Source organism: Myotis nattereri (genome assembly GCF_964212035.1).
Source record: "Myotis nattereri genome assembly, chromosome: 9".
Taxonomy (NCBI): Eukaryota; Metazoa; Chordata; class Mammalia; order Chiroptera; family Vespertilionidae; genus Myotis; species Myotis nattereri.
This window is the reverse complement of record NC_138084.1, coordinates 27017862-27032920: the sequence shown is the minus strand read 5'-3', so window position 1 is coordinate 27032920 and position 15059 is coordinate 27017862. Positions and strand designations below refer to the sequence as shown.

At 44.1% G+C, this 15059-nt stretch overlaps 1 protein-coding gene across 1 annotated transcript in view; it reads left to right on the top strand.

Moving 5' to 3' along the window:
* The first annotated feature begins 715 nt into the window (after positions 1 to 715).
* SLC17A6 (solute carrier family 17 member 6) overlaps positions 716 to 15059 on the top strand; it is a 30845-nt gene continuing 16501 nt past the window's right edge. The window contains exons 1-4 of the mRNA XM_081100396.1: positions 716 to 1126; positions 3742 to 3994; positions 5574 to 5692; positions 14870 to 14984. Coding sequence (XP_080956522.1) covers positions 1041 to 1126; positions 3742 to 3994; positions 5574 to 5692; positions 14870 to 14984 — 573 coding nt within the window. The 5' untranslated portion in view covers positions 716 to 1040. The remainder of the gene's footprint in view (positions 1127 to 3741; positions 3995 to 5573; positions 5693 to 14869; positions 14985 to 15059) is intronic.

The window sequence follows — 15059 nt, the reverse complement described above, 5'->3', positions numbered from 1 at the left end:
TCAGCGTGCTGAGCAAAATGTAGATTAGAAAAGTCACTTGTCAATTTTTTATAGTCTTCCTCCCTTGCAGCGCCAAATGCACCATTCTTCCTGCAAACTAGGGCGATGATGACATCTTCCCACTTGGTCTCCATAGCATCCGTGTCTGAAGATCCCCAGAAGGCTTCTTGTTCAGGGCGACCCGCCCAGCTCCCCTAGAAAGTTGGCAATCTGGTCAGCCAAAAGAAGCATCCTCATTTCCTGGAACTCTGTCCGTGGTGCTGAAACATTCTGCCCAGCCGCGCCCCCGAAGGCGCTGCGACGGCGGCGCTGTCAGCTGGGCTGAAAAAAAATCTTCCCTGAAGCTGCCCAAATCAGAAGAACTGTGAGTCTCTTATTGACTCACGTCCTCAAAGAGCAGTGAGCTTTCTCCATCTTAATTCGACTCTACCGCAGAGCAGAGTTGCGCCGGTGTGGTGGGAGGAGATCATAGGCAAGGAGACAAAACGAATAGCAGCATTGCTCACCTGAGACCTAAGATGCTCCCATGAGTTTTGAAAGCTCTCTGCTCCTCATAGCAAATACACATATTTTTACCAAGTGCTTTTATTTTGCCTTTGTCCTTACACAAGGGTTCTGGGATAGTTCCACCTTTCCGTTTAAAAAGCCAGAAGATTGGACAGCAATAAGGCTTCAGCACCAGGAATTTAAATTGTTTTTCAGTGGACTGACTTCCAGGACAAGAACTCATCAGCGCCCGCCCAAATACCATGCGCCCTTTGCCACCGGAACCTCCCCTTCCAATGAGACTTTCTGATTGTGTCTACCAACTCTCCTATTAGGAAACCCGTGGGTTGCATGCAGCTATTCTGTTGTATTCTGTTCTCACTCTCCCTCTCCTTGCTCACTCGCACTCTTGCTGGAGGCACATCAATACCATTCCGCTGAGAAGAAAAAAACCCACAACTACCTTAAGGGGTTAAGACAATATGCGCAATTCTCTCCTTCTATAGCGATCACTATTTAAACCTGGCAAGAGCCCTGCACCAGTCTTTGCAAGAATGGAATCCGTAAAACAAAGGGTTTTGACCCCAGGAAAAGAGGGGCTAAAGAATCTTGCTGGAAAATCCCTCGGCCAGATCTACAGGTAAGAGAAAGCAAACCCATATTTGCCTGGGGCTCGGCATGCAAAAAATCTGCAGGGCTATTTCCGCAAACCCCCGTTGCTTAGGTTGCTTAGAGAGATTGTAATATGATCGGAAAGTCTTTTTTTCTTGCTCATTGCTGGAGCGGGGCTACTCTGGAAACCTGCTTGTTTATTCAGGAATGTTGCACTAAATGAACCTGTCTGCTTTGTGTATGTGTGTGTGTGTGATTTTTGTTTCTGTACCTGCAGATTCTCATCCTTTCCTGCCCAGGATTTATCCTCTTTACAATTGAAAAATGACCAGTACCTGTTCAAAAAAAACCCAAAAAACAAACAAACAAAAAAAAACCCTTTCTTTTGGTGCTTATAGTGACACCAAGTTAAAAAAAATTTTATGCAGACAAATGAATAAAAAATACAACCCTTTAAAAATGAATCAAGAAATTCCAAAGAGTAATGGCAAAAAAAGAAATTTAGATTGTAGCTTTAAAACCACTTGAGTAGCGAATCCCCCAGTGGAATTATCCTTCTTTAAAGAAGGAAGAAGAATCAAAACATATCAATAATTGATAGCGAAAGCAGTTCTTCTCTCTGAACCCAGAGCAGTGTATGTGTTTATTATTTGACCTCGCATAGAAGTCTATTTTTTGTATGGGAAAGATCACATTACTTATAAGAAAAACCGTAACAATAACCAGTTAAATGACTTTGAAAGTACTGGAAATTTTTTAAAAATAATTTCATCCTCCCTATAGTCATTGCACCAATTATGCTGCCAATTCTACCACTTTATACCCTTTCAAGATGCTGAATGACTACACCCTTTCTTAATATGAGCCAAATCAAGAAGAGAGGGCAGGAATGAAAGGATAAATGAGTACAAGAGAGCGCTAATGTTCACATTTGGGAAACGGAAGCCTTTGGAAATGTATAGGAAATGTAAAGAAATTGACCAATGTGCCTCCCCACGTTCCAAATCTCTTTGGTTCTGGTGGGCTTCCTGCAGGCTCGGTCATGCACCTATGCGGCAGTGCATACCGCAAGGGCCCTGCAGTCCCGCAGCGGCCTGGGAAAGAGCTGCTCTCCAGCCCAACTGCCATCAGGTGGGGAGTTCAGGTGCAGAGCTGGACTTTGCATTATGAGTATAGAAAGCCAAAGTGAAATAAATAAATAAAATCCCATTAGTTCCCTTTTTTTTTTCTCCCAGTATCTGTTGCCCTATGTTCTACAATTGGGATTGGACTTTAGGAATAAACAAACAGAACCAACAATATGTTTGTGACCTATTCCCAGGTGTTACTTACAGAATTTGGAAATATGACTTTTTTTTCCCTACTAGCCTCAGATTGCTTGACAGCCATCTCCCAAGCCATGCATTCTTGGAATTGATATTAAAATTTCATTTGCTTTACCCGTGTGTATGACAACAATTGTGTCTGGATATATCATTTAAAGGGCACGCATAAAAGGCCATTATATGGTAGATTGGAAATACCTGCCCATTTTAAACGGGGAGGTTCTTTGTTTAAATATTAAGAGTATTCACCTCAAGGGTCCATGGCGACGTAACCGTTCACATGCTTTTTTTAAAACAGACATTTCACAGTTAAATGATGGACTAGAACAACACTATCGGCTTTTAGCAAAAGCTTTCTGCCCCTCAGCTTTTCCCTCCCCCCTCCCCCCCAAGGACAAAACCCTAAAAGGAATCAGACGGGTGGAATCTGGTGAGATGCTACACTGATTTTTTTTAAAAAAGAAACGCAGAACAAAAACTAAATGTGAGACCTTCTACCCGGGTATGGAACATCCTCCCAGAGTTGATTTGGGGGCACGTTTGTATACCTGGGAGTCGCATTTCAAACCTTTGGAAATGGGCCGGTGACATTTTTTTCGGTGTTTGTAACCGAGATAGTAATGACGCAAGATTGTGAAGAATTAATTATTCATGTTCTGGCAGTAGGAGGCTTAGGTGTCGGCCATATGTTGCGGAGGCCTTTGTTTCCAACTCCAGTAACAAGGAAAAAATGTGTAACCGGAGAGAAAACACTGGATTGGCACCTGGGGCTGGGGGAAGGGGCCCGAGAGTGCGCGGCTCATTCACAGACCACTGCCGCGTGGGCCCCGCACCCGAGAGGCCTTAGTCCCCGGAGGCCCCGGGCTCCTTTGTGGGCGGGATCGCGGGGTCCCCATCCCGGAAAGCTACTTGTCTGGGAAGGAAGGGGTAGGACGGGTGCGGGGCCTGGGGGGGTGGGGGGCAGCTGGATAAAAAATCCCGGGGAAAGCACTAACCGCGGCTGGGAGGCGCCCACACAGTTGCTCAGAAGGCGCTCAGAAGCCGCCTTTGGGGTAATCCTCATAAACTGCAGACCCCGCAAAAAAGTTAGGCCCAAGCGGCCTGTGCATGTGAATCCAGGTGCTGTGGGGGTGGCTCCGGGGGGAGGGGACCGGCAGAGGCTGGAGAGGCCGGAGCACGCTCATCCCGGAGGGACGGGGAGTGGGTCAGCGCCGCTCCCCTCAGCCCTGCCGGGTCCTGGGAATTGGGGACAGGAGGGCGCCTGGGGTGCCTAACCGGAGGCGTCCTTGCCTCCCCGCCCCCCTGCTCTGCCGCACAGGGTGCTGGAGAAGAAGCAGGAGACCGGGGAGACCATCGAGCTGACGGAGGATGGGAAGCCCCTGGAGGTGCCTGAGAAGAAGGCGCCGCTGTGCGACTGCACGTGCTTCGGCCTGCCGCGCCGCTACATCATCGCCATCATGAGTGGCCTGGGCTTCTGCATCTCCTTCGGCATCCGCTGCAACCTGGGCGTGGCCATCGTGGACATGGTCAACAACAGCACCATCCACCGAGGGGGCAAGGTCATCAAGGAGGTGGGCGACAGCCGGCCGCGCGGCTGCGCTAACCCACAGCCCCTGTTAGAGCCCGGTTACGCCCCTCCCCTCCCCCAACACACACACACACACACACACACACACACACACACACACACACGGAAGGCCTGGGTGCCCCTCGGCCCTTCTAGGGCCCTTCTAAGACCGCCCTTCCAGGATGGACCCTCTGGGATCATCATCACCTGCCATTTTTGCTCCTGAAGCAAGTGGCTTCTGCCCTCTGGGCCTTCCTTTTCTCACCTGCAAAATGGAAACGCGCGTGTAGCTCACTAGGCTTATTATTATTATTATTATTATTATTATTATTATTATTTGTTTTAGCTCACTAGGTTTTTGAGAAGAGTAGCTTCATGCAAGAAGCTGGGGTTTAGTCATATCCGCAGACTCTAAAATCAAAGTATTTTTCTTTTACTCGAAGGAATGGAGCAGCATATCAGTTATAATTTCCTGCCGAATTCCTCCAAACATTTTTCATAATGAAAATGAAACAAAACCGAAAAGCAAAGCAGATCCGCGTGGCTAGCGGGGAGAGGAGAGGGGATGCCACCCAGGGCAACTTGGGGTCTCTGGAATCCAATTCTCTTCCCGTACAGTGTGTGTGTGACCCCTAGGGAGAGAAGGGTCAATGTCACGGTCGCAGGAACCAGTGGGTCTGTATTTCCAGTTTAGGGATTTGAGCGGCCACCGTAAACCTGGCGAGGGTTGGGAGGATTCATTTGGCGCTCGCTCTGGAGGGGAAGCGGTGAGCGCTGACCGGCCCTGGGGATTCCCGGAGACCCTGCAAAGTGCGCTCGGCTTCAGAATGTTATTCCAAGGAAGAAAGGGGGCCCCAGTTGCTCAGGCGAAGGCAGAGCTGGGCCCTGACCCTCAGGCACACCCCTCTGAGCTCTCCTGACCTACCCCTGAGCAACAGCTCGCTCTCCACTGACTCCCCAAATCCCCAGGGCGACTCTTAGTCCTTCCTGCCCGGGCCTATCCCCCTTTTGCTGGGACCATCCTCCTTCCTAACTCCTCCAACGGGCCTCCGCACCTTCCACCCCAAGTTTCCCACTTTCCTTCCCCAAAATTTCCTGGATTGGATTCCGTTCTCCAAGCCATTCCACTAGGGTCCGCACTGGCTGGCGTCTAATCAATGCGCCCAGGCAGGGTCGCTATCCCCAGCGGGCTAACGGAATCTCTTCCTGGGAAGTCCCATTTCCCAAACCGGAGCCCTAAGCGTTCCCCACTCGTCCAGGAGTTTCCACCCACCTGACATTGTTCCAAGAGCAAAGCTAGGGAGTCTAGTTTTTCTATTCATCACAATAACGTTGCAAATGAGCACGGGTTTTCCGTTAAAAAGAGACATTTCCTCTCTATAAGAAGGTATTGGTTCTGTTTTGTTAAGAAACGAAATCAAGTCACCCAGACGCCCCGAATGCAGAGAGTGCCCGGGAACGGGGGCTCTTCGGCTGGCGAACCACGGAAAGTGACCCTCAGCCCAGGCGCTGACTCTACCCTTTCCCTCCACCCCAGTTTTGTAAATTAAATTTTATTTAATTTTTTTTTCCTCCTCCCATAGAAAGCCAAATTCAACTGGGACCCGGAAACCGTGGGGATGATCCACGGTTCCTTCTTTTGGGGCTACATCATCACCCAGATTCCTGGCGGCTACATCGCGTCTCGGCTGGCGGCCAACAGGTAACGCGCCCAGCGGGCCCGGCTCGGGTCGGGGTGGTGGAACCCAGAGAAGGGCAGACTCGGGGCAGGGACCACCGCCCCGCGGGGGTTGGGAACTCCTGGGCCAGGTCTCCTAATTCCCTGGCACCCTCCTCTCGGAGCAGGAATTGCTGGGGCCTCCTTCCAGAATAAAGGCGCCCTAAAGGATTTGGGGTCTCCGGGGAGGGCGCACGTTGTCGCTTCCTCTGCGCCCAGTCTGAATCCGCCCTTCGCAAAATAGTCGACGGCAGTGCCTTAAGGCCTGGAGGGAGCTGAGGCCTGGGGGCGAGCAGACGGAGCTGGGACAGCGAGGCCAGATGCACACAGGGGTGGGGGCGTCACGCGCCGTGCTCTCCCCGGCTCGTCCCCCCGCGGCCCCGGCTCCTTTAGGCGCTGACCTCCCGGCAGGGTGGTGGAAAGCCGGGTCGGGGCGCCCGCCCAGATGGGGCTCAAGGTCTGAAGGATTTGTTTCTATGGAGGCAGGCGGGATTTCAGGCTCCGGGGAGGAGGGGACTGGGGGAGATTCCACCTGTTAATGAGCTCCGCGGAGCAGGGGCGGGGTGGAAGCGGCGCCACCTGCGGCCTGCGGCCTCCAGCGGTGGCTGCGCGGTGGCTGCGAGCCCAGGCCTTAGTGTCAGCCCCGGGACTGCCCCAAGCGCCACCTGGAGAGGCACCCCAAATCCGGGGCATAGGAACTGGTGGGGTGGGGGTATCAAAGAACCCAGCTACCCGAGGGTGAGAGACGGCTTCATTTCCTTCACTGTGTGAATGATGACAAATAAAAGGAAGGGCTCTTTAAATCTGAATTGTTGAACTGATAAAGAATACTCGCCCGTCCAGGTAATGCTGCACAGAGACTTGGGTCTTCCATCAGACCCTGTACCTATGACTACTCCCCTTCTTCCCCCCAAAGGTGGCGAGTAGTCTAGAATCGGGCACCTCTCTAGTCTGATCTCCTCTGCTTTTGTAAACTGGCCCCTCTTCATCTCTCAGGGAAATAGTCCAGTACCTTTTTTTTACCTATAGTCCCATTCCTAGCCGTGCCTTCCTTCCCAAGATTTTCCAGTCCTTTCCAAGGCCTAGGAAGGAATTCTTGGAAATTTATTTTAGACTTAATGATTCTATGGTGAATATTTTGGGACGATCCTTCAAAATGTTAAGAGGACAATGCAATTGATTAAGAATAGTGCCCTTTGAATATTGTTTTTACTCTGAGATTATGGATGGCTAGCACTTAGACCCAACAAGAGACAAATATTCTTTTTTTTTTTTTTAAGGAATCAGTTTAAAATGAAAAGCATCAACTGTGTAGAGGACTCAATTTTTAAATGGGATAAATCAAAGAAAAATTATATTAGACTAAGCTAAGGAAATATTCCCTTAAATATTACTGGTAATGAACTTGTTACATTTTTGGCTTTCATATCCCTAACATGTTGTGTTTTGAATCTTTCTTTTTGTCCTATAAAATATTTTCTAAAACAAACTAAACTTCCCCAGAAAGATACTCCAAATACATACATGAAATATTTTCACTTTAGGGGATAAATATACAAAAAATTTACCAAAACCCAAAAATGATTCAGGGAACTCAATGTAATGTGCAATGAAAATATAATGGCTGTGCCTGTAAGTGTTTTGAGAGGCAAAGCCTCCAGCTTGCCAAACGTTACAGTGTTAACATTTTCCTGCCAAGAAAGCAGCACCAGGGATGTCCCAGCTTTCCTGGTTGTAAGACTGGGAGGTCAATAAACAGGTTTTTCTATTAGTTTTTGTCATTGTTGTTGCTTTTTTTTTTTTTTTTTGCAAGCTATTTGCTATCATTTGTGTCATGTTTAGCAAAGAATTGACTAATACTGACTCAGGTTCTCATTAATTTGGTACATTTTTCCACAAAGGAAAATTTTTCTGAATTTTAAAATTTTTATTTGGATCTGTATACACCTTACCTTTAAATGGGTATTAAAGGGAGAGGAACTTAATATTTTCACATGCAATGTTTTGTGTTCTACCAGACTGAGAAAACTAAAAGTTCATTGTAAAATATTATGAACCGATGGAAAAATCATTGACTAGCTCTTTGTTATATCTTAGGATTTTGAGATCTTGGTTACATTTAAAAAAATATATAACAAAACATTACAAATATAGTTGAAACTTCCTGTGAAAACAGGTTTTAAAAATATGTAACATTCCATTTTCTAATTATAAAAGCATGACATACTAAACAAAAATATATAAAAAAAGAAATGATAATAAAATTGTAAATAATTTAATCACCCAGAGTCACCTATTATTAACATTTTGGTGACTGCCTAATTAGTCTTGTACCTGCTACATGGAATTTAATCTTAGAAGGGTTTGGTTTTGTTTTAACACAAAATCTGAGAGATTTTTAGAATTGGGTTGAAAAGTGTATGTTTTCTGTTATAAACACAGTAAAAACAGCACAGCAAGACCAGTTTTCCACCTACAAGTATTGAGGCCCATAAATAAGATTCTCCCTAGAGATCATTTAATAATAGAATAAAATTCCCCTCGGGTGGGATACTGGGCACAGACTCCTTTCCCTCCAGGCATGAAAGAAGCTTGCTTTGGAAAATGTTTGCCATCACTGTGATGGGTGGAAATAGAATAGAGGAACTGAGGTGTGTGGAGACAGCACCTCAAGAGAGAAGGGCTCCTGGTTACACTTCCAGGCAGTTCTCAATGAAAAACAAACAGCAATAGTTTGGTGCCTCTATTTTAAGGATGAAGCAAAAGGACAGAATACAGGTTATTGGTTCTTCTTTTCTGGTCAAATTCTAAACATTCTTGCCTTCCCGCTCATGGAGAGGAGGAAATGAGGGAGTCCCTGGAAGAGAAAATTCAATTCCCAAGAGAAAACTCAAACATGCATCATTTTTTTTCCTTTGTCTTTCCTTAAAGGGCTAGTGCACATCCTGGTCAGGAGAATTTAGTCACCTCCATGGAGGGCCTTAGGGTGGGGCGTCAAAGAAAGACTTCTCACAAGAACTGCATTGTTTTCAGATGAGAACCTATTTAACATAGTGATTGAAAGGTGTTGGGGACAATTAACTTGGCCTTTAAACAATGCAGCCTGGAGCTTCCAGTGATGGCTAAGGACTGCTTGTACCTTGCAGTGAGAGAATGAGGAGGAACCTTGCTGGGCAAATACTTCATGTGAGAAACAACAGGATTTTGCAGTGGGCATAACCAAAGAAGGTCAGAATTACCAAAGGAAGTTTGGCCAACATGACATTTCTAATGGATAGTATTATATACACACAGACTATTCTTGCCTCTTTATTCAAGGTGGCAATATTACTTAAACCCTATTTAAAAATTGCCCTTAATATGCTCCTGTCCGGGATTTCCCAACCCTGCTGTAGTGTTTTAGATAGCGCTCATTGCCACCTGCCATTCCAATAGTTCACTTATTTTTCTCTTTAATATCTGCCTTTCTCCAATAAAATGTAAGTAAGCTTCATGACAAAGCAAGTGTTTTTGTTCATGTCCTTTTTACTGCTCTATACCTGACATCTCAGAGAGTGCCTGGTCCATGATAGATCCTTGTTAACAAACAAAATGAACATCACAACAAAGTGTTTGTGGCTTAAAAAGAAAAGGATCACGTCGTAGTGGTTAGGATGTAGGTTCTAAAGCAAACGGTGTAAGTTCAGATTCCTAAATACGCTATTTAATAACTGAGTGGCATTACACATTGTGTAACCTCTTTAAGCCTCAGTTTCTATTTCTGTGAACGGGGACTCACCAAAATACCTACCTGATATGGTTTTCATGACAGCTAAATAAGAGAACATGTGTGAGATTCTTAGAAGGGTCTGGCACTCAATAATTGTTTGCTGTTGTCATTCATTATTAATAAAATCTTAAATCCAGATAAGACATTAAAAGAAAAAAGCTCTTATGAACATTCAGCATTGCTTGTGTTTAAATTTGCCTTAAGTATTAGTAATGCAAAGGATTATTTTTATTTTGATAAAATGCCTTTTTTCAGATCAGATTTCTGCCTTTAAAGTTGTTTTCCTTTACACGCTATTCATATTACTGTTCACCGGAAGTATCATGTCTCATAAAGAGCTGTCCTAAAAAATATCTTCAGCCCAGAGTATTGAGAGTGTTAGTACTCCAGTGCATGCGATGTCTGAATTCTAGCCAGGCATTGTAAATGCACTAAGAAATCCACAGGCTGGAGGTTAAACTCTCTTGAAAGCTACTATTTCTTTTTCCCTTGCCCCATTCTTTATTTAAAGAAGATTCAGTTCCTACTGTAACATTTTGTCTTTCAGGGTATCTCTTGGGTTTCTAACTTGACTTTTGCTAAAGAAAAATAATTCTGTATTTGAAGAGACTGAGGGTTGCATATGTTTGTCCCATAGAGTTCACTCCCTGAACCAGAAAGAGCCCATATGAGAGCTGGACAGGTCCCATCACATCCAATCCTCTCATTTTACAGACCAGGAAAGGAAATAGAGAATCAGGGAGGAGGTGACTGGCCCAAGGTCACAGAGAGATTGAGACTAAAACTCATATGTCCCATAGTACATGCCCACAGCCACAGCTACTTTGAAATTGAACATCTCTGCCTGATGGTATGGGCTTCATCTCCAAGTTCACTTTCAGCAGCAGGCTGAGCCATCTGTTCTCTGAATCAGTGCCTACAATCTATCATGCCCCAAATCCTGGACAGAAATCCGTGAATTAGAGAGAGAAGCTTTTAGTAGGCCCACGGGATCCTTAGATTTTTGTGGCAGGAGAAACATACTGTATTTGTGTGTGTGTGTGTGTGTGTGTGTGTGTGTGTGTGTGTGTGTGTACTGGCTCCCAAACTATTTGGCCACAACATGAGCGATTCTGTTCTTCGCTCTACAAAAGGCAATATCCAACAATATCCAAACTTGATAATGACTTAAAGAAAGAGTATAATTATCTGGAGAGGAAAACATGATATTTAGAACTTTTCTTCCCTACTCAGCCCCTGTGGCAATTTGGGCTCCTGGAAGATTGTAGGGGTTCCAGCATGTCTGGGGGAGTGGGGGAGTTTAGACCTTTTGTCAAAGAAGAAGGGTTCTTCCTTGGGATTTCAAATGGCCCAATTTAATTCATACTATTAATATAAAAGAGGGAAGAACTTAGGCTTACACATGCACAGATTCAAATGGATGGATTTTAAAACTGTTTATTAATGTGCATTTGCATCTATATAAAAAAATTTGATATGTTTTAAATATTCTCGCTAACCTAATTATGAAAAATCCCCCGCTGAGAGTGATTTTCAGAAAGAGAGAAACAAAGATATTTTAAACACAACACCTTCATATTTTAAGCCCAGAAAGAAACCGTTTTGCTGGAGCTATTCTTTTTCCTTCAGAGAAATAAAACAATAAAAGTGTGTTTTATTTATTGGAACAAGCATTTATTGGAAATCTTAAGTCTTATCGCCAAATACGCATGCACATACAAATACACCCTATCTTCTTATCTATCTATCTATCTATCTATCTATCTATCTATCTATCTATCTTTCTATCATCTATCTATCTATCTCTATCATCTATATATATCTATTATGTCTCATCTTTTTTCCTCTGTACTTTTACTTGTTTTCTACAACATTGAAGTAAATTGCAAGCTATGGTTCCTTAACCTTTCCTGTGAGAAACATTTGCAAATTCCTTTTGTGTGAGACAATAATTCAGATCATAAACATAAAGCCTGCTGCAAGGGACCACTATCCTGCTATAATGGAAAAACAGTTTGTAGTCATTCAGTCTCTTAGGGTCAGAGGTGACTATTTCTATCTCACTCATCTAGCTGCCTATCAAACATCTAGCTGCCTTCCCATTGTGGGCCCTATAGGTTAGGTATCTAGGGCAATGCAGAAGAGGCCTTCCTTTTTCTGACAAAAGAAATACCCTTTCCACAAGATGAATAGATGCAGGGAGAGGGAGAGGGGTCCCTAAGGGCTTGCAGGTGGTTTGCTGACATGAGCTTCTCTCAGCTTCTCTGGCCTTTCATTTTCCCCTCCTCTCACCCCTTACCAGCTCTATCTTCCCCTGTGGCCACATCCTACAATGGCAGCCCCTGGAGGGGAGGGAGGAGAGAGGTGGGCAGCTGGTAGAATGATTTCCCCTCTGCCATATGCCACTGTTGGGGCTGTCCAATTTCTCTGTCATGAGTGATGAAGTCATTTTTACAACTTAATGATGTACCAAGGGAGCCCGAGGGCTGGTGTGCTCGTGTAGTCCTTATTTAATATGGGAGTGGGGGCATCGGATGTGACAAAGGGAGGTGGCTGAGCACGGATTTGATTAGACTAAATAGATTAAACAGCCTGAATCACTCTATTCCTGCAGACGCTCTAGGAGAGGATTAGTGCCACACCTGGGGTGCGGAACACTAGTTCCCTGTTAGTGACAAGCCACTGCCCAAATGGAGATTGATTGATTGATCCCGGGAAAATGGATATAATCCATAGAAGTGACAAGTCACCAGTGCTTCTGTCACCTCTTCCGGGAAAATCCTTGTGGGGTGGGCTTGATATGTGCGGGGTTTGTGGCTATGGCTCATCAAAAAAGGGTATGACTGCGAATCCCACAGCTAACTCACTTTGGAACACACTGAAGGTTTATCATCAGGCAGGATGTGGCACAGGTTTTCAACAACAGCTTTTCCTTTTCCCAAGATTTCTGTATCAGCCATACTATGTGGGTCTCAATTTTGGTAATCTCTTTATTAATATAGAGCCTACACACACACACACACACACACACACACACACACACACACACACACACACACACTGCTTTCCTCTCTTTGTCTTTCGATGTGAAATGATATTTTCTTTTTTGGGGGGGAGGAGCGGGTGGAGGGAGACATCTACATTTTTAATGAGCACTCAGCGAATTCTAATGCATCTGGCTGATAGATGACAGTTTGCAAGAATTCTTTGAAAGGGCTGAATTGAGAGGATGCATAACTCATACAAACACTTTCAAGAATCCTGCAGCATTATGTAGCTTTGGTTCTCTTTATCCTTAAAGCCCTAAGCAGTCAGTTTCACTATTATCAATGATAATGAACAAAGTGGGATGGATATTCAGAAAGACAGCGCAGGTCTGCCAGCACCCAGACAGCTTACTCATGTGGCCTGATCTCCTGTGCCATCTGTCCTTTCCACCTTCATTTTTTCTGCTGCACAGGTACCACATTCAAACTCCTAGAAAAGTGGGAAGATATGTTTGCCTCACTGGCCTTTGGGAACACGCCCCGTTTAACACCAGGTCCAGCAAACAGGCCCCAAAGACTTCCTTCCCTCTACTTCCTCTCAACCCTAAAGGACCCAAGGTGTTCTGGGGATGGCACACAAGAACATTTAGATTGTAGACTTAAGAGAGGTGAAAATTCTTTTAATTCAAAAAGAATAATTAAGGATTAAAATACTTTAAAAGCAATTCTTATAATAATTTTAGATTCTTATTTTACAAGACAGGTTCTGGGATTTTTGCATTTGTTTTCTGGAAAAAAAAAATCTATATTTAGCAGAAGTTTAACATTACTGGGTGTGTGGCATTTTCATGGGAAGAGTTATTTCTAGAAATAGAAAGTTTCTATGTGGTGTCAAAGAGTTAGGAAATAAATTATGTTTTGACACAAACACAAAGATATCTACTCAGCGGACAGAACGGAGGGAAAATGGAACAGGACATTCACCTCCTGAGTCACCTTTTACCTCGCTGGAGAGAAACCTCTGAGGACAGGGGCTATTTGGCTGCATCAAGTAAACAAAAGTATTTGGCTCGGTCTAGGTCTTTGATTCATGGAAAAGGAGCTTACCTTCTTCAACCCTTCATAAAGTCATTCATATTTCAGTAGCAGGTGAATCACGATCAAGGCTCCTTACAGAAGCTCAAGCCTTTCACAGTCACATTTCAACGTGCCCCTGGAAGAATCTGAGGTTCTCTGAGGCAACCAAATTTTGACTGAGTAAAAGGCTGAATGTGCGCCTTAAGAAAACTTGCATAGAACACACAGCTAAGCTCATTAGAGATAATATGTCACAAACCTCCAGGCAAGAGGATATTTCTAAAATCACTCAGTTGGGGGATGTTTTTCTTGCTTTAGTATGAACATTAAAAAATGTATTGTGATGAAATGGACTTTCTATTTGTAGATGGATAAAAGGCCTAGCATCATATTTTCAGCAAATCTAGAGATGCTACTCAAACATCATCTCCCCACCTACCCACATGCAAAAACAAAACAAAACAAAACACACACACACACACACCAAAAAAAAAAAAAACTGAGACAAAAATATTAAGTAATAGTTATTTTGATTATAAAAAAATGTGCTGCCCTAGCCGGTTTGGCTCAGTGGATAGAGCATCGGTCTGAGGACTGAAGGGTCCTGGGTTCAATTCTGGTCAAGGGCACATGCCCAGGTTGCAGGCTCAATCCCCAGTAGGGGGCATGCAGGAGGGAGCCGATCAATGATTCTCTCTCATCATTGATGTTTCTCTCTCTCTCTCCCTCTCCTTTCTGCTCTGAAATCAATAAAAATATTTTAAAAAGCAAAAACCAAAAACGTGCTGTGAGATTTGATCATGTGATTTCTTGGGGCATTTACAATATGACATCATTCATAAAATTTTATGAATATACTGATTTAAGGATGTTAACAATGGTTGTATAATGTAAGGCACAGCTCCATTTAGGCATTTATTATTTTTTCAATAGCTCTTCAGTGAGTATCTGCTATATGCCTGGCACCTAGTATTGGGGATATAACAGTGTATCTGAAAACACACTCTATCCTTTAAGCAGCTTCCATTGTAGATGGAGATACAGACCAAAAACATATTCACTGATTCATTAAATATTTGCAGTACTTTGTAAGTACATCTACAAAGACAATAAGTACAAGTAAGTATAACCAGTTTTATTAGATTCTTCTTTTATTTCTTGTATTTCTAGCATTTCGAGTTAGTCCACAAATCTGTTTGCAATGGCTCGAGCCAATCAAGTCCAGAACGTATTTCATTCTTTGAGAGAAAAAAACATTCTACTTTAAAAAGTACTTGTGATTAACTTAACCAGAGAAATTTAGATCTATTAACTTCTTTTGTTTTTCAGGGTTTTTGGAGCTGCCATACTTCTCACCTCTACTCTGAATATGCTAATCCCATCAGCAGCCAGAGTGCATTATGGATGTGTCATCTTTGTTAGGATATTGCAGGGACTTGTTGAGGTATGAAACTGCAGGATGACAGCATGCTAAGGCTGCCATGTTATTAAGAACCAGCAATCTTTGTCTTGATCTACA